Source organism: Cetorhinus maximus, chromosome 4 (assembly GCF_964194155.1).
Source record: "Cetorhinus maximus chromosome 4, sCetMax3.hap1.1, whole genome shotgun sequence".
In the NCBI taxonomy this organism is placed as follows: domain Eukaryota; kingdom Metazoa; phylum Chordata; class Chondrichthyes; order Lamniformes; family Cetorhinidae; genus Cetorhinus; species Cetorhinus maximus.
The window spans coordinates 159133798-159158030 of NC_135882.1; the positions used below are offsets into that span (position 1 = coordinate 159133798).

The window sequence follows — 24233 nt, forward strand, 5'->3', positions numbered from 1 at the left end:
TGTGATGGAGATGTTATCATGTATGGAAGACAGCAGATTCTCCAATATTTGTCACTAATGTATAATCTGGTCTAAACTAAAATTGAGTACAATGTCCCCATAAATTATTAAACTATAAATGTAAAATATTTAAAACAAAATCTTCATTCCCACATTTTTCCACAGGAATAGACCTGAATGGTTGATTGGGGCAATAGTCTCTGAGGACCCCACAATCCATTAAAGACACTTTTTTTTTGTCCAAACGTAATTCACTTGCCCTTCCCATGCATTGTTGCAGCTGTTCTCTGCTTGTTGGCAGTTTTATAACATCCACTTAACATCTTTTAGAAAGTTGTTACAATCTATTCAGATAAAAGACAATGTGTTTTTTTCACAGTACCTTCCACTTAATTTTGGAGGCTGGCTGCACAGGGGCCTTGGTCTGTTCTGAACCTATTTAGCAAGGACCACTCCCGCGGTTGCAGTTCAAAACCTGCCATTCGACAGATAGAGTTAGTCACAAGGAGCTTGTTGGTGACTTTCCTTGATCCAAAGCAGAAAGAGGGAAACTACAGGCCCTTAGCTTGAAATCTATCATAGAGAAAATGATAGAAGCTGTTATTAAAGATATTATAGCAGGGCACTTAGAAAAATTCAAGGTCATCAGGCAGTCAGCATGGTTTCGTGAGAGGGAAATCATGTTTAACTAATTTATTGGAGTTCTTTGAAGAATTAACATGTGCTGTAGATAATATGTAAATGACTTGGATGAAGGGACCGGAGATATGGTTGCTAAATTTGCTGATGACAAAGATAGGTAGGAAAATAATTTGTGAAGAGGACATAAGGAGGCTACAAAGGGATTAAGTGAGTGGGCAAAGATCTGGCAAATGGAGTATAATGTGGGAAAATGTGAAAGTGTCTGTTTTGGCAGGAAGAATAAAAAAGAAGCATATTATCTAAATGGTGAGAGATTGCAGAGCTCTGAGATGCAGAAGTATCTGGTTATCCTAATGCATGGATCACAAAAAGTTAGTATTCGGTTATAGCAAGTAATTAGGAAAGCTGATAGAATGTTATCGATTGTTGTGAGGGGAATTGAATACAAAAGTAGGGAGGTTATGCTTCAGTTATACAGGGCATTGGTGAGATCACATCTGGAGCACTGTGTTCATCTCATTTAAGGAAGGATATAAATGCGTTGGAAGCAGTTCAGAGAAGGTTTACTAAACTAATACCTGGGATGGGTGGGTTGTCTGATGAGGAAACATTGGATAGGCTAGGCTTGTATCCACTGAGTTTAGAAGAGTAAGAGGCGACTTGATTGAAACATAAGATCTGGGAGTCTTGACCGTTGATGTGGAGAGGATGTTTCCTCTTGTGGGAGAATCTAGAACTAGGGGTCACTGTTTAAAAATAAGGGGGCGCACATTTAAGATGGAGATAAGGAAAAAAATTTTTCTGAGGGTCATGAATCTTTGGAACTCTCTCCCTCAAAAGGCAATGGAAGCCTTTGAATATTTTTAAGGCAGAAATGGATGCATAGATTCTTGATAAGCAAGGGGTCAGGTGGGTTTTTATGACAATCGACAATGGTTTCATTGTCATGATTAGACTTTTAATTCCAGATATTTACTATGTTCAAATTCCACCATCTGCCATGGTGGGACTCAAACCCGGGTCCCCAGAGCATTACCCTGGGTCTCTGGGTTATCAGTCCAGTGACAATACCACTACGCCACTGCAGAGGCATGAGATGCCATATGCTGCAGTAATTCGTCAACTTTGTAATGCCTTTGTTAAGGATCTGGTCCAGAGTGTAGAAGGATGGAGCTTGGATGGCACAACAGATGTCATCAGCAAAGATGAACTTGTGGGATGTGTTTGTTGGCAGGTTATCAGCATAGATAAGCTTGTGGGGCATGGTTATTGCCAGGCCAATGGATCAGCATTCACGTCATGCTCCCCGTCAGTACCCAGACGCCCCGGGAAAGCTAATGATTCTACCAGCAGACTGAATTCCAAGAGAAAATTCCTGCCTGTAGTAATAATTGGTGCAGCACCCAAAGAAATAAAGTCAATGTACCATTGAACTTCATCCCTAAACACTAAGGGAGGCATTGCCCAACCTTCTGGGCATAGGTGTCTCATCCTAGGTGTCACACTCTTTAAGCCCGATTTATGTATAGTGGCAGGAATGAGAATACACTGGTTAGCACCCTGTGTAGGAATTGTCCAATGGTGTGAACTAGTTCTTTATGATCGGAGGTGGCTTTTATTCCATGTCAGCATTGGTGAAATTTCTGTCTGCATTGACTGATGAAGATTAAGCAGCACCCCCTAGGTGCAAACCATAACTAGAAATGCTCACCACTTCCCCATACACCAGTAGAACTTCGTACATTCACATAGGTCCAGGTAACAGGTGGCCAATTGCAAGTGCTCTCCCAAGCTTGGCGTAGGTGGTGCACAATTAACAGGACATCTCCGCTGCAAAACAATTGCTAAAGTGGGCTTGGAATTTCTTTTGAAACTATGTTTTAGTTCTCCTTTCTTTCCCTAGACATCTCCACTGCACCCTCTACTGGCTATTGGAGAATTAAATTCTCCCACAGTTTTTAATGTTTACTCAAGGACCCAATGCAAAGTGGATGTCATCGAACTTGCAGATTGAGAGCACAGATGCCTGAAGAGTTTAGTTCAGCTGGTGAATCTATTTGGAACTATTCCACAGCCCCTTCTGGTTATCAAGGGTATAGCCAAACCTCCAGTGGTAAAGCCCGAGGGTTCTTTACCCATATCAACATCTCGAGGGTTACCAGTGACCAGAAACTGAACTGGACTAGCTGTATAAATACTGTGGCTACAAAAGCAGGTCAAAGGCTAGGCATCCTGGAGCGAGTAACTCACTTGACTCCCCAAAGTCTGTCCACCATCTACAAGGCACAAGTCAGGAATGTGTGATGGAAAACTCTCCACTTGCCTGAATGAGTGCAACTCCCACAACACTCAAGAAGCCTGACACCATCAAGGACAAAGCAGCCTGTTTGATTGACACCCTATCCACAAACATTCACCCCCTCCACTACCAAAACACAGTGGTAGCAGTGTATACCATCTACAAGATGCACTGCAGGAACTCACCAAGCCTCCTTAGACAGTACCTTCCAAACCCACCATCACTACCACCTTTAAGGACAAGGCCAGCTGACACATGGGAACTCCACCACCTGCAAACTCCCCTCCAAGTCACTCGCCATCCTGACTTAGAACTATTTTGCTGTTCCTTCACTGTCACTTGGTCAAGATCCTGGAACTCCCTGCCTAACAGCTCTGTGGGTGTACCTACACCACATGGACTGCAGCGGTTCAAGAAGGCAGCTCACCATCACCTCCTCAGAGGCAATTAGGGATGAGCAATAAACACTGGCCTAGCCAACGAAGCCCACATCCCATGAATGAATTTAAAAAATTGTGTAGTAATATGAATCCGAGGGGAAAGATTTAGAAGATACTTTGTCGGCCAGTGACTGATTCCTTCACTGGGACTTCTGATTCCAAAGCGGCTGAAGTCTGACCACAAGTCCCAGAAATCCTGAATCTCAGTGGTTGACTGCTGACACTTGTAGGCTTTATCCTTCCATTCTCCCATTGCACTGGAAACAAAGGAGTATATAGAGCGTTATATAATTTCTTCATCTGTTCCTTTACCTGTGAGTTGGGAGATGGTCATGCCCCTAGTGTTGTGATGTTAAAAGCTTTTAAAGCTAATGAAACTGACTGTGTCCCTCACAATTCTTCTTTCTTGCCCCCGTACTCTTAAGAAGCATACTGTGCCAAAAGTCAGGCCATCACTGACTTTAAGCAGGAATTGTCCTGTAGAAGCTGCCAATATAGTTAAGATAGTGAAACAAATAAGATATTTCTGTGGTTGGAGAATTAGCCCTGGGGTCTCAGGCTCTGGATTATCACAAAAATAACAATGGGGGTGCTGAGAAGAATTTGTTTCTCAAAGATTTAATAGAAAATGGAATGCTTCACCGCAAGTAGCTATTGAGGTAGATCCTATAAAAAGCATTTAAAATAAAGTTGGATAGATGTTTGAAAAGAAACAGATCAGGATTTGAGCAAGTTAAGGAAATTGGATTAGAGTAGGCAGACCCTGTTGAAGAGGTGACAATAGCGCAGGTGCAACAGCCCAAATGGCAGCCTATGTTAATTTTTGGATGAAGAGAAAAATCTTAAATGTACAGATTAAATAATAAATAAATTTTTGTAACCTTTGCCGTTACTATTATCAGTTAAATAATTAGAATTTATTTCATGCGTAGCGCTGGATTCTGGGAGTCAATGCCTGAGGCAAGGAACTTCCATGACAGTAAGTAAAAGTAAATAATTGTGCTTTTTTTTTTGCTTGTTCTATAGGCTGGACTCCACTACATGAAGCCTGCAACTTGGGTTTCTATGAAGTTGCTAAACAGCTAATACTAGCAGGGGCAGATGTTAACACCCAGGGACTTGATAATGATACTCCTCTGCATGATGCTGCAAGCAATGGACACAGAGATGTATGTACTATGATTTATGGGTTATTATGTTACACAAAGCTAATACTGCACTTTCAACTAGAAAATGCTGAATTAAGTTGGAAAATTTTATGTGCAAAAGAATTGATGTTGCTCCACTGATGTTTCTACCTCCCCCATTGTCATTATATATCTCTTAAAATCTACAATGACTATTTGCCATTCTATGAGCAAATTGTTACTTGAGTAGTTTAATTTTTGGTGATTTTTACACAAAGCATGTTGGGAAATATCCTATTAGGGCAGTACCTTAAAAGATGAAATTGAACAAGGTAATTCTTGGTTTTGGTTTTTAGTGTCCTTGAGAACTTTTAAAGGAAACGAGTCCAAAGATTTTCATACAAGCGGCTGGGACATCCAGTCTTCTTTTAATGTTTACTGCAATCCTGCTTCAGCCAACATGTTGCATTATGCTCCAGCCTATTGCTGTAATAAAGCAAATTACTTTGAATCATACTTAAAATAACTGACTGTGGGTAAAACTATTACATACCTGGCTGATGCTGAAAGATACAGGCCTTGCAGATCTGCTATTTATAATCCTATTTACTTGCCAGTTTACAAAACCTGCTTAAGATGCACATAACTTTGTTCTTTCCACCTGAAACCTCTTATTTTCCAGATACTTGCATTAAAAAATATTGAACGTTTTGCACTAAATCCCGCATTGGATCTTCTGTACTTACTATCTCCTGACATGGCATGAATGAATGAAACACTTCATATTGTTGGAGTAAACAATGTGCATACAAGTTCCTAAGTACTTGTGATCTTTGTTGTGAAAATATCAGAAAACTATATAGAAAAGTGTATAGGTTGTGTGGTTCACCAGTCGTCATTGTCTTGCTTTCAAGAGTGATCAATATGATGTATTTTAAACGTGAACTTCTGGCCCAAAACATTCCCACAATAGCTTGTTCAATTTTATGGTACTCTCGCACTTGTTTAAAAACATCATTTTGCTAAAGCTGTTGACTTTGTATGGGTATGGAGGGACAGCACTTTTAAACTTTTCACCTCAATATCTTTCTCTCTAGATTGTGAAACTGCTTTTGCGCAATGGTGGGGATGCATATCAAATGAATCACCGTGGAGAGCGTCCCGTGGATGTAGCTGATTCAGACGAAATGGAGCAGCTTCTGAAAGGAGAGCTTCCTCTTTCTGATGATGAAGATGATGACAGTTGTACAGGTTATGAGAGAGCCTTTTAAAATAAACATCCTAGCCTGCTGGCAGTTTTGACATTATAGAAGCATAGTACAAATCGGTCATTCATAATATCAAATGACTGTATATTCCAGTTAATGTATTATATTTCATAAATAGAATTTAATGCATTCTTTTAATGTTGACTCTAAAACAGAATACAAATCTTAAGTGTATCCTGTAGTTTACAGAAAACATTTCTGAAGAAAAATAACTTTGAAATTCCAGTTTTTTATTCTTCCCATGAGGGTTCACCAAAGTCAGCATAGCTGGTTTAAGAAATGTTTGGTCGCCTGCCCCTTTGGACTTACTTACGTCAATATTCACATGCTTATGAGACAAGCTGCAATTTGCAGAATTGTGTACTCTGATTTTTATAGACAAGAATTTTGCAACCATGCTTCCTTCCATCACCTCTCTTTCTTCCCCCTCCCACTGCTTTTTATGGGATCTTTAGTGTTGTGGTCCCCCACCACCCCAGTTCATTCTCTTCACTTCTGATGCTCCATTATAGGTCAATGATTATTGTTATACCTACAAGCCAATGTCCTATTGTACTTTAAGTGTAAATATTTTTCAATACTATCAGCTTCTATGTAGAATCATTTTGGAGTTGTCAACTTCTGTAATTATATTGATTCTTTTTTAGCTTTTTATGGTTTTATCTATTAGCACTATAACCTTTCTATGTAATCTGACACCAAGGCACCTCCATTTTTCTACTCCATTTGAAATCTCATTATTTAAGATGTATTTATTTTCCTTATTTAAATACTTAATATTTTTCAACATTAAATGACATCAGCCATCTCATCCTGCTAGCGTCTTTCTATCTTCCTTTCACAATCTTTAACAGTTTACCATACTCTAGTTCGGTATCATCAACCAATTTCAATTTTATTTCCTCAATTCCTATGAGCTGTGCATGGTAAATAAAAGCAGGACACCGTTCAATACATTTTTCCAGCCTATCTTTCCAACCCAAGAAAATTCTTTTAAGCTCGGTTTTCCAACTTTTTGTTTTAGCTTTTCCATATAAATTGGCATTAGCAAAACTGCCAAGTAGAAATATATCCAACTGAGGCATGTTGGTATCTTACATTGTTTCACATGTTGTTATGCATGAGCAGTATTAGAAGGTTTTTGCTGTAGGACTTGAAAAATGCACCAGTTTCCAACTGTCAAATCCATTTTATTTGTACATTCTTTAGAATCCGAAGAGTTACCTTCTGTGAATCCATCTAGTGTGGACGACAATGTGGATGATTCCGAACCAGAAAAAGAATTAAAAACTGATGCCAATCAGCAATTGACGCCCTGCAAATCAATTGCGTCATCTGCACTGGATGAATATGAATTCAAGGATGATGATGACGAGGAAGATGAAGAAGTAGAAGAAATGGGCAAGCTTGTAGATCAGAAAAGGATTCGAAGAAAGGATGGTAAAAAGAATACCATAAAAGAGAACAGCAGCTATTTAACGCCACCAAAGCTAGAATTGCAGAAACCATTCAAAATTAAAAAGCAAAAAGCAGCAAGAGTTCTTGTTTCATCTAGCTCTGAAAGCTCAGACGAAGAGCTACATCAAGAGAAAAAAACTTGTTCAACAAGCTCTCTAGAGGTTGTTCCAGATAGCAGTAAATCTGATGTAAGGACTAAGAAAGAAAATCTGGTTACCATTGAACAGAAAGAGAAAGGAAAAGGGAAGAAAAAGATGAAGAAACAAAATAAAAACAAAGAGAATCAGGAGTTCAAACAGGAGAAAGAAGAGAAGGAAAATGCTAAATTGGTGCTTTTCTCCACTTGCTCTGATTTGGACTCATTAGAACATACAAGAGAGGAAGATTCGTTCAGGAAGTCTTTGTGTATGAAAGATGATTCTGCAGGTCATCAGTTCCACCTTTCAACTGCCAAGTCACCTAAACATGCATGTGGATTAAATGAAAAACGAGCAAAACCACTTAAACAGGAAAATGCCAAAACAGGCCCATCTTCAGGAGCCCCAGACATGTCTTTTCAGTCTGAAGTTGTGCGATTTGATCATCTTACAGACTCTGACTACACTTCTGAGAGTTCCAGCAACAAGTCTTTTAAGTACAAAGCAAAGACTAAGCATCGCAAAAAGGGTCTACACGTGGAATTTGTTGATAAGTCTGGACAGAGAAGCAAAGAGGAAGAGACAGGCATGTTTGATAACATGGAAGAAGTGCTTAAAAAGACAGATAAGGATGGCAAAGTTATAAAAAAGCATAAGCTAAAGCATAAAGATAAAGAGAAAAACAAAATTAAAAAAGAGCATGAAAATGAAAGAGGAAAACATAGACAAAAAGAGGGTGAAAAAGATGTATATCCTGAGTTTGATAGAGAATACTGGAAAGAGAACTTTTTCAAAAATGATGACACTAATGAAACATTCAAAGATGAAAACTCTGATTTAGCCCCATCAGAAAAGTCATTGAAAGATAAAACTCCAATTAAAGAAGAGAAAACAAAGGAGAAGTATTTTAAAGAAGAAAAATCTTTCAAAGAGGACAGAGAGAAGGAAAAGTCTAAAAAGAATAAAAAAGAAAAACATTCTAAAGAAGAAAAAGAAATTAAACTTACCAATCTGGAAGAAAGAAAGGAAATTGTGCTTGCAGACAAAGATGATTCAATTTACTCAAGTGTCATTGTGAAAAAAGAGCATACTGAGTTATCTGAGAAAGAGAAAGGTACAGATAAAGACAAATCTGATACTCCAGATAGAGAAAAGAAGGAAAACAAAGAGAAAAGTGAAAAGAAGTCCCCAACTAAAGAGAGGGACTTGGAAAAGTTAGAGAAAAAATATTCTGATAGAGAGAAGAAAATAAAACATGAAAATAGATTGGAGAAAGAGAAACCTGAGTTTCATGAAAAATCACAGGAAAAAACATTTAGTAAGTTACAAGACAGCGGGGAGAGAACAAAAGAAAAAGATCGATCTAGCAACTTGTATCCGACTACAGAGAAGATCCACCGGGAAAATGATAAATTGAAGAATATATTCTCAGTTAGAAAACCTGATGAGAAAGAAAAGAGTAAGGAAAAATTAGAGAAAAAGCATGAGAGAGAAAAGAGTGAAAGGGAGCGCCACTCTAGTGGGATGAAGGACAAAGTGGAAAAAGAAAAACATTCTACAGAGAAGAAGGCAAAATTATCTGAAAAAGATTTGCAAGACGTCACTCCTAGTAAAGCTGTCAAAGTGAAGGAAAAAGACAGAGATACAGAAAAGGAGAAGAAGAAAGAGAAGTCGAGGGAAAGAGAGGGTGACCTTGTGACAAACTCCAAGCACTTGCAAGACGAGAAGAAACGTAACACTGTTGAGGGTAGCAAAGCATCTCATGATAAATTATTTTCCTCAAAGGATAAAATCAAGGAGGACTTTCTTAAAACTCCTGAAACAAGAGAGAAGGAAAGGAAGGAAAAAGACAGACAAAAAGAGAGACTGCCAGTAAATGCCACTGTTAAAGCAAAGCTTAAAGAAGTAGAAGCTGACAAACTGAAGTCTAAAGACTCTAGTTCTGCAAAGGACGTGCGGCCAAAAGAGAAGCGGCTAGTAAATGATGACTTAATGCAGACCAGTTTTGAAAGGATGCTCAGTCTAAAGGATCTAGAAATTGAACAATGGCACAAAAAGCACAAAGAGAAGATAAAGCTCAAAGAAAAGGAAAGACAGAGGCATCGATCTGGCATTGAGCTCACAAAAATAAAAGAACGAGAAAAACTGAAGAGTTCAACAGCAAACAAAGAACTTACTAGATCAAAAAGTTCAGATCCATCAGAAACGCACTCTAAAGACAAGCAGCTGAAAGATGTTAACAACGTGAGATCATTGTCCACCGATGCAAAACAAAATTTGCCAGATACACCAAGACCTTTCATAAGTTGTGAAAGTAATTTAACTGCATCTCCCAGACAAGAACGTGATCGGGCAGGGCTAACGTCAAGATCTATATCAATGATTTCTGTTGCAAGTTCTGAAGATTCTTGTCAGACTTCAGCTGTAGCAACGCCACGGCCTTTAACAGACTATGATTCAGATTTCACTATTGAGGGTTCTGAGTCTCAGTCTTCCTTTTCTCAATCAGTATTTCTGTCCAGTGCCAAATCACCTGCTGTATATGACCGAGACTCTGATGTTTTAGCTGAATTGCCAGATCGACTTAAATCACCATACTCCAGTAAGCTTTCAGGATCTTATCTGCGATCAGTCTCTGCTGACAATGCTAGATATGAGAATGAATGCCGATTAGTTGGCGATATTCGGAGATGTAGTATACCAGCTGTTGCAAATGAACATGATAAACCGTCCCACAAGCAACTTGAAGGTAACCTGCCGCTTTCAAGCGAAAAACAATATAGTTTTTCACCAGCAGTGCAACCTCAAGCCTGTACTTCTCCTCGACCAGAACCACTTCCAGACAGTGGCACTGAAGAGGGCACATTTAATAGTACTTCCTGTTTACAACCTTCTGTTTCCACACCACCTGCTGTCATTGTGCCAAGCAGCACTAATTATTTAGCGCAGGATGCAAATCCCAACAGCATAATTCAAAATACTTCCCAGCAGATGACTGTGGTACAGCCACAACTAAACTGCTTAATTGGTAGCATTCAGCCAAATAAACCATTGGAAATGTCTTATGATAGGCTTGATCCTCCTCCACACAGTAATAATGATGGGTATTCATCTTCAGCAGCTTGTGAGAAAAACAGTTTTAGCCCATTACATGTTTCACAAGAGTGGGGATGTTCAGACCAGTTGACATCAGAATTGGTATCAAAGTCCCCACAGATACCTTGCAGTGAGCCTTCCCAAGTGGCAAATCTCCAAGAACCACCATCTTATTTTTCACCTACACATTCTTCCAATTCATCATGTATGAGGTCATCGCTAGATAATGATATTACCCCTCGAGTTCTCTTTTGGTCAAAATGTGGAACTCAAGAAGATTTACCACAAACTCAAACTTTGCAAGATACAGATCAGTCTTTAGTTTCATGCAAACCACACTCGGAGTGTGCGGGAATGGCTGATGGAAAGGATACTAAATATCCTCCTCTTGATTCAAATGCTGACCTTACTAGTCAGAAGACTGTGGAAGATATTTCAAATTATTACAAATCAGATGAATTGCAGGGCTTGGAAGAGAATTTCTCTCCATCATGCACAGCATTATCAGATAGCAATAATGTGAATGAAAGCCTTGTGGACCAAACAAGGCCTATACAGAGTACATTAACTGAATCTCAAGAAAAGACCGAAGAAGGTACAAAAAATATCACTTCAGCTATCCATGAGCCAACATGTATTCAAGAGAGCTCAATACTAGACAAAGTGCCAGTAGCCTCAGTTGATGAAATACAGTCTGAGCCAACAGAAGAACTACCTGAAGCAATACCTTCCACTGAAAATACACACACAAATTCAATAATTGATGAGCCTCAGTCCTTGGAAAGTAAAGCTCAAGACCAAGATTCCTCATTGGAGATGGAAGTTTCTCAACTTTCTACCACTGCTACTCAAGATGCTGTAGTGATGCATGAGGCAGCACCAGATGAACGAAGGCAGTCCACTGAGTCAACAAAAGAGGAGTTGGAAGAGCAAATGGAAGCTAACCGAACAGAACAAGATATTCCTCAGAGGATTACTCGTAACAGAGCAAACATACTAGCCAATCAAAGCAAACAATCTGCTGTCAACTGTGCACCGGTGCCTGACAAAGATACAGAATCCTCCACACCTGTGAAAACCAAGGCTAAGTTTACAGAGGAGGAAGAAGGTCAGGTGCATCATCCACATAAACGAAAGATGCCACGAGTTCCACATCCTGCGCAAGTGAAATCCACACTGCAACAAGCTAAGGAAAAGACTCAGCAGTCACTGGCAGCCATTGTAGATTCTTTAAAACTAGAAGAAATTCAACCTTACCATTCAGAAAAGGCAAACCCTTACTATGAATATCTCCACATTCGAAAAAAGATAGAAGAGAAGCGTAAAGTGCTATGTAGTGTCACTCCTCAAGCACCGCAGTTTTATGATGAATTTGTTACATTCACTGGATCATACCTGCTGGATGGAAACCCTTTGAGCAAACTTTGCATACCAACTGTAAGTGTTATCCAGAAAATAATTTATAGAATTCGTTATTTAAGTAACTCAAAGCAGTTAATTATGTCGACTATAAAAATCTGACTTGAATTACTTATTGAAAAAGTTTCTGAGTAAACAATGTGAACTTTTTAGTCCTCAATGGTGAATTTTAATAGATGTTTTGCATTCAACTGCTTCCATTGGAAAGACCTAATGGAGTCAGTTTTCTTCAATACCCAATCAACCTGTCTGTACTGAAGCCATAGTCTATCTGAAGCCAGGCCTCAAACATTGACCTCGATCATGTGCTACTATTGAGAAACAGTTAATAAGAACATTGCCAAATGGATACCCCTGATGACAATATCCTTGCATTACAGATTTCCTTCTAAAGCCACTTTTACCATCAGTGTGGGAGCAATACAGGGGACATAAGATGCTACGTAGTTAGAAATATTGAAACATAATAGTGTAATGTCTCACTAGAGTGCATTATTGTCATAAATTCTTCACTGTACAGTTCTTTCTGCTCCTGATGATGCTGAAATACAGTAGCTCTTATTGCAAGACACCAGCTAGCAGCAAGTGCAAGTCAGCAAATTGGATGCCCGGTCAATTTGTTGGGTGTCCAATTTTCCAACAGATGACTTGAGCAAATAATGAGGCAGTGCTATCATTTTGCATTATTGCAGTACAATAACAATTGCAGCACATTACTTGCCCATAGAAACTGAGAGCAGTCACATCTTCAGACCTGCCCTTATGAAGCAGGCTTCTTCAGGAAGAAGGATGCTTTTTACTGGGAGGAGGAAAACCTGCATTTATATATGTTTACACCCCTGTCCTAAAGCACTTCGCATAGAAGTCCCCTGTCTAAAAGCACTTCGCATAGAAGGTCCTACAGAAATGCATTTTCTTCATACGGTGGAAATTGTACCTATAGCCTTCTAGCTCTGCTGTAGTGCTGTCCTGTGTTTTTTTTAGTTGACAGCATAGCTAAATGAACTTCAGACACTCTGGGTGTTTTACTTTTTTATTTAAAGAGAGATGTGCAGGGAATAAATGTAATATAGCTGCATTACTGTAATATTAAGTGGAATACCTGGAGGTGGGTGGGGGAAGCAAAGATTACTCCTCTGAAAACCTAAAAGAGCCTGAGAGCAAACCTGAAAAGTTCTAAGAGATATGAATCTCCTCAAATAGCACCCTGCCCTTTCTTTATTATGGGAAAATGCTCTCTATACCTCCTGTACAGTGCTACAAGTGAAATAAAACCTGTTACATGTCTTGAAAACACACTAGTAAAGGTGTGAGGAATGGCTTTGAGAATCTCTTTTTATTAGCAAGAAAGATCAGAAATAAATAGGAGAAAGGAAGTGGAATCAGGTGTCAATGGTTGAGGGGTGGGGGTGGGATATTCTTATGTGCAAATCAATAATTTGCATTTATATGGGATTTTCAAATGTAGTAAAATGTCCCAAAGTGTTTCACGAGTGTCAGTCAAAATTTGACACATAAGGAGATATTAAGACAGGCGACCTAGACTGATCAAAGAGAGAGGTTGTGTGGTGCATGCTAGGATACGTATAGCAGAGCTTTGGCTAGTTTTTGGAGAAAGAAATATGGGAGGCTAGCTAGGAGAGCATTGGAATAGTCTAGTCTGGAGGTAGGAAATGCATGGATGAAGGTTTCGGCAGCAGAAGAACTGAGGCAGGAATGGAAATGAGTAATTTTATGAAGGTGGAAGTACACTGTTGGTGATGGAGAGCATTATGGCGTCAGAAACTCAGCTCAGGGAAGGGGATGGCATCAGTTATTAGGGAATGGAGTTTGTGGCGAGGACTGACAGCAATGGTTTTGGCATTCCCACCGTTCAATTGGAGAAAATTTTTGCTCATCCAATATTGCTAGCTCATGTCCTGCCGTTGAATTTCTGCTCCCTCCCAACAGATAGCTGTTGAGCAGCATGTAGATGAAACCAGGGAATTAAAATCACTGTGATTGGGCGCTTGCCCTGCTCCCTCAAAGTCCCACTCCCAGTTAAAATTCCCACTCTAAATTTCTCGTACTACAAAGTTCTTAATTCAAATGACCTGAAAAATAAATATTTTAACACTAAATTGAACTTTTGCTGTGTCAGCCAAGTAGCAATGGCATTTCATACCGCCTGGTACTTCTGTAAATCTTAAACTCTGTAGCTGAAATGATTTGGGGCTGATTCTACTATTTATATTTTATACTGATAATAGACTTTGCAAATTATCCTCGTTTCAGATCAATCATCTACATGTGCATATGACACAACAAAGTTGCAATTGTGGAGATAGGTGGTCGTGGAAAGTGCGAGATAAATGCGGGTCTTCCTTTTTCTTTAGAATCAGAAAAGCCTGCACAATTGCTTTTCTTAAACACACGGTGCTTAATGTGGATAAATGATGTAATGCAATATAAGAAATTTCAGGCCACTGTGTAATGTAGCTTAGACAGGTATCCAGTTCAAACCTAATCTATGCTAATTTCACAGGCTGACATTGCAAAAGAATTGGTTGTCTTCAGCAACTTTTACCGAGGGAGAATGCACCCTCTGCTGGAAATGTGTGTGTGGATACCAGCAGATATCAGGTTTCTGTTTGGCTGTTGATGTTGCCATATTTGAGTAATCCACCTATACCTTGCAATTCAGGTTTGCACAATGTAAATGGTCACTTGGGATGCTGGAGAAGAACTGCTCAAGCTTGTGGAATAATAACCTACCATGATTTGCTTTCTTTGAGAATGGTTGGGGCAGAACATTGAAGGCAGTGTAGAATAAATAAACTTTTGACAAAGCATCAATAATTTTCCTGTATCTTTCTGAATGTTTTATTTGTATATTGCAACCAAAGCATTGGGGTTCATTTTATAGAGGAATAAAATTAAAAGACCAGACTGAGTACTCTGCACAGTTCATATAATTTTTAAAAAGCTACTGAAGCACTGGAGAAAGTGCATAACATTTACCAGGATAGTACCAGAACTGAGGGGTCATAACTTTCAGTAAAGATTGAACAGGCTAGGCTAATTTCTCTGGAAAAGAGAAGGTCAAGTGGTGACCTAATAGATATTTAAAATTGTGAAGTGGTGGTTTCATGGGTAGAGGCAGAGAAGTTGTTTCCACTTGTGGAAGAGATAATAACTAGGGGTCATAAATATAAGATAGCCATTAATAAATCCAGTAAGGAATTTAGGAAAAACTTATTTATCCAGAGCGTGGATAAAGTTTGGAAATTCCTACCATGTGGAATGGTTGAGGTGAACAGTATAAATGCATTTAAGGGAAAGCTACGTAAGTAACTGAGGGAGAAATTAATAAATAGATATTCTGATAGTGTTAGATAAAGTAGAATGGGAGGAGACCCGTGTGGATCTTAAACACTGGCAAAGACCAGCTGGGCTGACTAGCTTATTTGTATGTTTTAAATTATATGTAATTGCAGAGGTTTTTCTTTAAGGTGTAGGACTTGCAGTTGATATGAGAGCCACATTTCTAAAAAAGGTGATGATAGGAAATGATGATATTCAGTCCTGCATTTTCACAACTGAATCAATTTAGAGAGCATGAAATTTTGACTTGATTTGAGGCCACACCGCTTTACTGAATTGAAAATCAATTCTAGTTGCTCCTCATTACAGTTTTCTTGGTCGTACAGAAGTTGAATATTGCTGAAAAGAGAGACATGTTGCCAAAGCTTTTCATCTTGCATTCATCAGGACAAAAGCGAGAATGCCAAATTTCAAACAGTTACAACAATTTATAGTATAGGAGAAAAGGGTGCTGATTGGTTGGCAATTCGACTCTGGCCAAGGTGTAGCCATGGAGAAAGCAACAGGGAACTATAGGCCCCCCAAGCTCCCAGATAATTCAAAAAGGGCACAAGACTTGAACATGTTCCTTTTGTCTGCAGAGAATGGGTTCCTGTTAGTCACTTCTGGCAAATGTTATGAGCTCAGCTGATTATCTTAAATTGGTTGTTAGTGTAGCTATTAGTGCGTTCAGGGTTGATCAAGTGCTGAATCACATCTAACAGTGGATGGTACTTAGGATAATCAGTCAAGCTTATGGCATGCTCATTTCTACTTGCTAGAAGCAACATTTATTCATACTCGGGGTCCCATTCTCTGCAAACAAAAGGAACATGTTCAAAGCCTTGCGCTTTTTTTTGGATTACCCAGGTGTTTGGGGAGCCTAAAGTTCCCCATTGCTTTCTCCATGGCAACACCTTGGCAAATCAGAGTTGACTTGTCAACCAATTGGCACCCTTTTCCCTTGTAGTATAAATTGTTGTGATCGTTTGAAATTTGGCATTCATGCATTTATCTTGAGTGTAAGACGAAAAGCTTTGGCAACATATCTCCCTTTTCAGCAATATTCAATTTTCTGTGAATGTATATATTAATTTGTGTTGTACATTCTGTGACAACAGTTCTTATTTAATATCACAGGTGTCATATTAGGAAATGAGGTATTGTATTTTTCTCAACATATGACATTATTTTAGTGGAAGGCAGTGCAATTGAAGAATATCAAAAATCCTATAAGACTAGAAAGTGAACATGTTATAATTCAATGATAGGTGTATTTTATTTTGCCAGGAATTGGCTGTAGTGGGTCAGCATACTGACATTATAAACATTCACTATGATAATTTTACATTTGATTTTGCTCTATAATTTGAAAATTAACAAAAGTTTAATTCCTTAAGATGTTTATCTCAAAGCAAAAAGTAGGTCCAATGTAGTGCCTTATCACTAGTATCTGGATAGCGCAACTATGAAGTCAGCTACCAGAATTTAACTATTTCACTTGAAGGGCAAACATAATCTATTCTACTAAAATATCACATATTTACAACTTGAGCGGTGATATTTAGTGACATTCAGTAATGAGTTTGGTCAACAACCTAGCCTTTCCATTAAATGATGCTACTGGAGTGGAACTTGATGAGGTCACTTGCATAGTCTTTTATGCAACTTGTGTCCCAGGATGTATAGAACAGTTTTAAGAAAGAAAATCCTATTACAATGGTTGAGCAGGAAAATGCTGATATAGGAGTACATAATTCCCTTTATAATTTTCATAATTGTGTGAAGCAGCAACAACTTGTATTTATATAGTGTGTTTAGTGAAATAAAACATCCAAAAGTACTTCACAGAGGGAGCATTATAAAACAAAATATGATGTGAAGCTAAATAAGGAGATATTAGATCAGATGACTAAAAGCTTGGTCAAAGAGGTAGATGTTAAGAAGCCTCTAAAAGAGGAAAGCAAGGGAAAAACCGTGGAGTTGTAAGGTGGGAATTTCAGAGCTTAGGTTCTAGGCAGCTGAAGACATGCCTTCGTAGCCACCAGTGGCGGGACAATAAAAGCGGGGATGCTTGAGAGGCCAGAATTAGATGAGTGCATATATCTTGGAGGATTGTGAAGCTGGTGATTACAGAGTTAGGGAGGAGAGCAAGGATTAAGATGGAAAGGATTAGGATGGATTTAAAAACAAAGACGACCACGGCCTAATATATGTCAGTGAGCACAGGGATGATAGGAGAATGGGAATTGTTGCAAGTTCAGAAATGGTCAGCAGAGTTTTGGATGACCTCAAGTTTACGGAGGATACAATGTGAGCAACCATCTCTGAGTGTGTTGGAATAGTCAAGTCTAAAGGTAACAAAGGCATCAATGAGGGTTTCAGAAGCATTTTTTTTTTATTCATTCTTGGGATGTGGGCTTCGTTGGCTAGGCCAGCATTTATTGCCCATCCCTAGTTGCCCTTGAGAAGGTGGTGGTGAGCTGCCTTCTTGAACCGCTGCAGTCCATGTGGGGTAGGTGCACCCACAGTGCTGTGAGGGAGTTCCAGGATTTCGACCCAGCGACAGTGAAGGAACAATAATATATTTCCACGTCAGGATCCTTGGAAGCAGCCTTGGTGAATTCTTGCAGTGCATCTTGTAGATGGTACACACTGCTGCTACTGTGCGTCGGTGGTGGAGGGAGTGAATGTTTGTGGATGTGGTGCCAATTGTGGACAGTGTCAAGCTTCTTGAGTGTTGTGGGAGCTGCACTCATCCAGGCAAGTGGGGAGTATTCCATCACACTCCTGACTTGTGCCTTGTAGATGATAGACAGGCTTTGGGGAGTCAGGAGGTGAGTTACACATCGCACGATTCCTAGCCTCTGACCTGCTCTTGTAGCCACAGTATTTATAAGGCTAGTCCAGTTCAGTTTCTGGTCAATGGCAAGCCCCCAGGATGTTGATAGTGGGGGATTAGGCAATGGTAATGCCATTGAACATCAAGGGGCGATGGTTGGATTCTCTCTTGTTGGAGATGGTCATTGCCTGACACTTATGTGGCGCGAATGTTACTTGCCACTTGTCAGCCGAAGCCTGGATATTGTCCAGGTCTTGCTGCATTTGGACATGGACTGCTTCAGTATCTGAGGAGTCTCGAATGGTGCTGAACATTGTGCTATCATCAGCGAACTTCCCCACCTCTGACCTTATGATGGAAGGTCATTGATGAAGCAACTGAAGATGGTTAGGCCTAGGACACTACCCTGACAAACTCCTGCAGTGATGTCCTGGAGCTGAGATGACTGACCTCCAACAAACACAACCATTTTCCTTTGTGCTAGGTATGACCCAACCAGCGGAGAATTTTCTCCGATTCCCATTGACTCCAGTTTTGCTAGGGCTCCTTGATGCCACACTCGGTCAAATGCTGCCTTGATGTCAAGGGCAGTCACTCTCACCTCACCTCAGGAGTTCAGCTCTTTGGTCTATGTTTGAACCAAGGCTGTAATGAGGTCAGGAGCTGAGTATCCCTGGCGGAATCCAAATTCAGCGGGTTATTAGTAAGCAAGTGCCACTTGATAGCACTGTTGATAACCCCTTCCATTACTTTACCGATGATGGAGAGTGGACTGATGGGGCGGTAATTGGCCGTGTTGGATTTGTCCTACACTTTGTGTACAGGACATACCTGGATAATTTTCCACATGGTCGGGTAGATGCCAGTGTTATAGCTCTTGTAACAGCTTGGACAGTGTTACAGAGGTGTTCTTACTGATGACGTGACTGTGGTCGGAAACTCATCTTGGAGTCAATTATGACACCTAGATTGTGAACACTAATTTAATCTCAAGGCTGTTGCAAGGGAAGTGGGATGAATATGGTATCTAGGGAACAGAGTTTGGAGAGGAGATAGAATACAATGGCCTCAGTCTTCCCAATATTTAATTGGAGGGAATTTCTCTTCATCCAGAACTGGATGTTGGACAAGAAGTCTGATAGTTTAGCAATATTGGAGGAGTCGAGAGGTGCAGTGGTGAAGTAGAGCTGGATGTTGTCAACGTGCATGTGAAAACTAATGCTTTGCTTTCGGATGATGTCGCCAAATGTGGGAAGTGGGATGGGGCCAGAGAGGGATCCATGAGGGAATGCCAGAAGAAATAGTCCTGATGTGGGAAGAGAAGCCATTGCACATAATAATCCAACCACAGTTAAATAGGTAAGAATGGAACCAGGTGAGAGAAGTCCCACTCAGCTGGAGGAGGATGGTGTGATTAACTGTGTCAAAGGCTGCAGACAAGTCAGGAAAGACAAGAAGGGACACTACCTTTGTCACTATCACATAGGATGTGATTTGATTGGAGGGATTCAAACTTGGAATTCTAGGGAAAATGGGCACAGATTTGGGAGGCAACAACACATTCAAGGATTTTGGAGAGGAAAGAGGTTGGATAAAGGGTGGTAGTTTTCAAGGATGGTGGATTGAAGGGGTTTTTTTTTTAAGGAACGGGGTGATGTCGGTAGACATTAAGAAGAGAGGGACAACACCTGAAGAGAGAACGAACATTTAATAATATCAACTGACATGAAGGCCAGGAGGAGAAGTTGGTTGGTCAGCAGTTTAGTGCGAATAGGGTCAAGGGAGCAGGAAGTGGATCTCTAGGCAAAATGAACTTGGAGAGGGCATATGAGGAATTGGGGGGGAAAGCTAGAGAACAATGCAAGTTCAGGGCTAGTGCAGTGGGGAACTTTATTTAGAACAAAAACAGAATTACCTGGAAAAACTCAGCAGTTCTGGCAGCATATTTATTTAGAAGATGCTCCTCCTTTATTCATGGCCAGTTTCTGGTATTTGCAGCAAGGAGCCATCACAGTGTATATGATTTATCAATTAGGAGAAGAATAACAGAGAAGCATTATTTTGGTGGATTTTTCCAGCATGAATTAATAAAATGGTTTCAAATTGCAACACTGCATTAATACTGATCACTTTTTTTTTAGATAACTCCTCCTCCATCATTGTCAGAAGCACTGAAAGAACTCTTCAGGCAACATGAAGTTATACGAATGAAGCTTCGATTACAGCATAGTATTGAACGGGTACTTTTTTTTTAAGGACAATGATTTTGAGCATTGAAGCTGTTTGTCTCATGATATAGATTGAAACCCACCACTATAATCTGTAGTTTTGAGAGCCAGATATAAACCATGTTTCCTTGGAACCTTACCTAAAGTATGACTTTGAAACTATGTCCATTAAACTATCCTTAAATATTAAAATGCCTTCTGAAAACATGACAGATTGCCATGATGTTCTAAACTTCTGACATGCTGTCAATGAGCTAGAAACTGTAAACTGTACCTGCTCACATCTGTCCATCAATAAACTTGTGAATTCATTAGGCTGAACTGCGCAGCCTGCGGCGAATGAATGGCACCAACCATTCATTCAGTTTAACAACAAAATTTTTATGGTCTTTTGCACTTGCTGTGATTAGAAAACTGTTTTGGTGCAGCTCCCTCTGCAGGAAATCTGAGACTTGCGTGAACAAGGCAAGCAATTGTGTATCTCCTTAACCTACAAGATTGACGAATCATCAATGAGCCGTACAGAGCCTGAATTAGGAAGTGCCAGTTAAGAATATTTAATTCAATGCCAAATTGTGTACAGGAAGTCACATAAAGAGGGGGGAATATAGGACTGAAAGTGTGAAGACAGAAAAAGTAAAAATAAAAAATTCCTTTAAATCTCCAACTGTAATTAAAAGCTGAAGGAATGGGACTTCACACTTGTTAAAGTTAATTTTCAGTGTCAAGGTGGTTGTTTGGCAGTAATTAAGACTTACCATGCCACAAAAAATTTACTTACACTTGGGTGGACGTTCCCTATTTTACTGCAGAGGTTAGTAGGTAAATATAATGTAAGTACAGCAACTTCAAGCCATTGCATGTATTTAAATGCTGAGTCTCTCAGCAATATCTTGATATAGTGCAGCTTTTGAGGTGCACGGATACTTGGAAAGCAATTTCTTGATTTTCATGTTTAACTGTACATGTGCAATCACCAGGATTTGCTGTCCTAGTTGCACTTTAATAGCAGTGAGCTCTGTTAGCCTCACTGTGACTTCTATCTTAAAATCCAGACCATTAAGTTTTAACCAAACCTGTGAGCAAATTCCTCAGACACTGGATTGGTTCAAAATATTTGCACTAACTACTTTAATGTTGGTTGAAATTGCACTATAGTAAAAGTGCTCAAAAGCTTATTGGTAATACAAAGTACATAGTTTGTGTGCATAACTACATTACTGAGGGAGTAGTTACATCATTTTCTTTTTAATGTATTCTTTGTGTTTAATTTCAGGAGAAACTCATTATGTCAAATGAGCAGGAGGTTCTGAGAGTCCATTACCGTGCAGCAAGGACACTAGCAAATCAGACTTTGCCTTTTAGTGCCTGTACTGTGCTTCTGGACGCAGAAGTTTACAATATGCCTCAGGACCCTCAGGTGAAGAGGAAAATTGGGCTTTTGGAGGGAATTGTTTGAAATGGATGTTTTTATTAAATGCTCCTAAAATTCTGTTTTACAAATTATTGTTGTAAAATCTTTGCTTTAGGGTGATGAAAACAAAACATCAGTGAGAGATCGATTCAATGCTCGTCAATTTATGTCATGGTTGCAGGATGTGGATGATAAGTTTGATAAATTAAAGGTAAGTTTCCTTCAGGAAGTATTTAAATAAGATGTAATAAATAAACTATAGTGAAATGCTATTTATAATGAGAGCTGTTCAAACAAGCTCAAAATACATGGCATGAATTAGAACAAAAGTCATGACTTGTTAATCAGATTTTTCAGAGCTAACTATGGAGGGTGAGGGTGTTGTGAGAAAGGACAATATGTGAGGCATTGCCTTTTGAGAGCTCAGTATCCATTGTAGGTGTTCAGCTTTAAGAAATTGTATAAGATATCAGAATGATCAGGGAAGTATAATTTTAAGAAATCTTTAAAGGTAATTCAGGTCAATCAGGAATGACTCACAGCAGGGAAATGGTTCAGTTGCGTCTTCAAGTGCAGAGATGACCTAAACAGTAACAGGGATTACCTTTCAGCATACAAATTATCATTCTTCGCTCCTTCACCTTGAGCCACTCCCTAACTGAAGCATTTCCCTGCCATTTATCCTTCCAAGCTGAGAATTGTTGCTGATTGACCATAAGAGAGGTTTGAGATTTCTTAAAGCTATACTACCTTGGCCATTCTGAAATTTTTTTTTTTAAAGCTGTAGCCCTGTAGTGGGTACAGAGCTCTCAGGACCCTATGGCTGACATTTTGTCCCTCTTTTGCCCTGTTACAAGAGAGTAAGTGAATGAGGGAAATCAAGTGCATGTAAATTATTTGAAGTTTCAGATGGATTTTGGTGATGTTTTACAATTAATACTTCTAATTTAGGCCAGCAATGGAAAGCTGGAGGAAGAATGGGATGGGAAAGCGAAAGCTCTTTCTGATGCAGTGTGCTGCAGTAACTAGTGAAGTTCACAAAGATTTATTTTGGAGAAGAGTACTAACAAGAAAAATAAAAGTTCTAGTATCCGAACAATTAAATATATTTAGAACATTCTAAGAATTCTGTAAAGGAAGACATGTATGTCTGCATTTTTCTTTTAATTTTTTAAAATTCATTCATGGGATGTGGTGGTGTCATTATCTAGGCAGCATTCATTGCCCGTGCTTAATTGCCCTTGAGAAGGTGGCGAGCCGCTTTCTTGAGCCACTGCAGTACATGTGGTGTTGGAACACCCACAGTGCTGTTAGGGAGGGAGTTCCAGGATTTTGATCCAACGATGGTGAAGGAAGAGCGGTGTAGTTCCAAGTCAGAATGATGTGTGATTTGGGAAGGGAAATTGCAGTTGGTGATGTTCCCATGCATCTGCTGCGCTTGTCCTTCTAGGTGGCAGAAGTTGCAGGTTTGGAAGGTGCTGTTAAAGAAGCCTTGGTGAGTTGCTGCAGTGCATCTTGTGGATGGTACACACTGCTGCTACTCTGCGTCAGTGTGGAGGTAGTGAATGTTGAAGGTGGTCGGATGGGGTGCCAATTAACTGGACTGCTTTGGTTTTGGAGCTGCAATTATCAGGGCAAATGGAGAGTATTCCATCACACTCCTGACTTGTGCCTTGTAGATGGTGGACAGGCTTTGGAGAGTCAGGAGGTGAGTTATTCTCTGCAGAATTCCAAGCCTCTGACTTGCTCTTGTAGCCACAGTATTTATGTGGCTGGTCCAGTTCTGTTTCTGGTCAATGGTAACCCCACAGGATGTTGATAGTGGGGGATTCAGTGTTGGTAATGCCATTGAATGTCAAGGGATGATGGTTAGATTCTCTCTTGTTGGAGATGGTCATTGCCTGGCACTTGTGTGGCATGAATATTACTTGCCACTTATCATCCCAAGTCTGAATAATATCCAGGCCTTGCTGCATATGGATACAGACTGCTTCAGTTTCTGAGGAGTCACGAATGGTGCTGAACATTGTGCAATCATCAACGACCATCCCCACTTCTGACCTTATGATAGAGGGAAGGTCATTGATGAAGCAGCTTAAGATGGTTAGGCCTAGGACACTACCCTGAGGAACTCCTGCAGTGATGTCTCAGGACTGACCACAACCACCTTCTTCTGTGCCAGGTATGACTCCAACCAGTGGAGAGTTTTCCCCGATTCCCATCGACTCCAGTTTTGGTAGGGCTCCTTGATGGCACAGTCAGTCAAATGCTGCCTTGATGTCAAGAGCAGTCACTCTTAGCTCACCTCAGGAGTTCAGCTCTTTTGTCCATGTTTGGACCAAGGCTATAATGAGGTCAGGAGCTGAATGGCCCTGGTGGAACCCAACTGAGCGTCACTGAGCAAGTTGTTGCTGAGTAAGTGTCACTTGATAGCACTGTCAACAACATTTCCCACCACTTTGCTGATGATGGAAAGTAGGCTGGTTGGCTAGGTTGGATTTGTCCTGCCTTTTTGTGGACA

The 24233-nt window shown here is 39.9% G+C and overlaps 1 protein-coding gene across 15 annotated transcripts in view; it reads left to right on the forward strand.

The window, feature by feature from the left end:
- Positions 1-24233, forward strand: part of ankrd12 (ankyrin repeat domain 12) — a 216856-nt gene that overhangs the window by 187260 nt on the left and 5363 nt on the right. For all 15 annotated transcript variants that reach the window (XM_078541028.1, XM_078541034.1, XM_078541038.1 and 12 more), the window contains 6 exons: positions 4408-4550; positions 5606-5759; positions 6986-11904; positions 20212-20310; positions 21575-21718; positions 21828-21923. In XM_078541028.1, the coding sequence (XP_078397154.1) occupies positions 4408-4550; positions 5606-5759; positions 6986-11904; positions 20212-20310; positions 21575-21718; positions 21828-21923 (5555 nt within the window). The remainder of the gene's footprint in view (positions 1-4407; positions 4551-5605; positions 5760-6985; positions 11905-20211; positions 20311-21574; positions 21719-21827; positions 21924-24233) is intronic.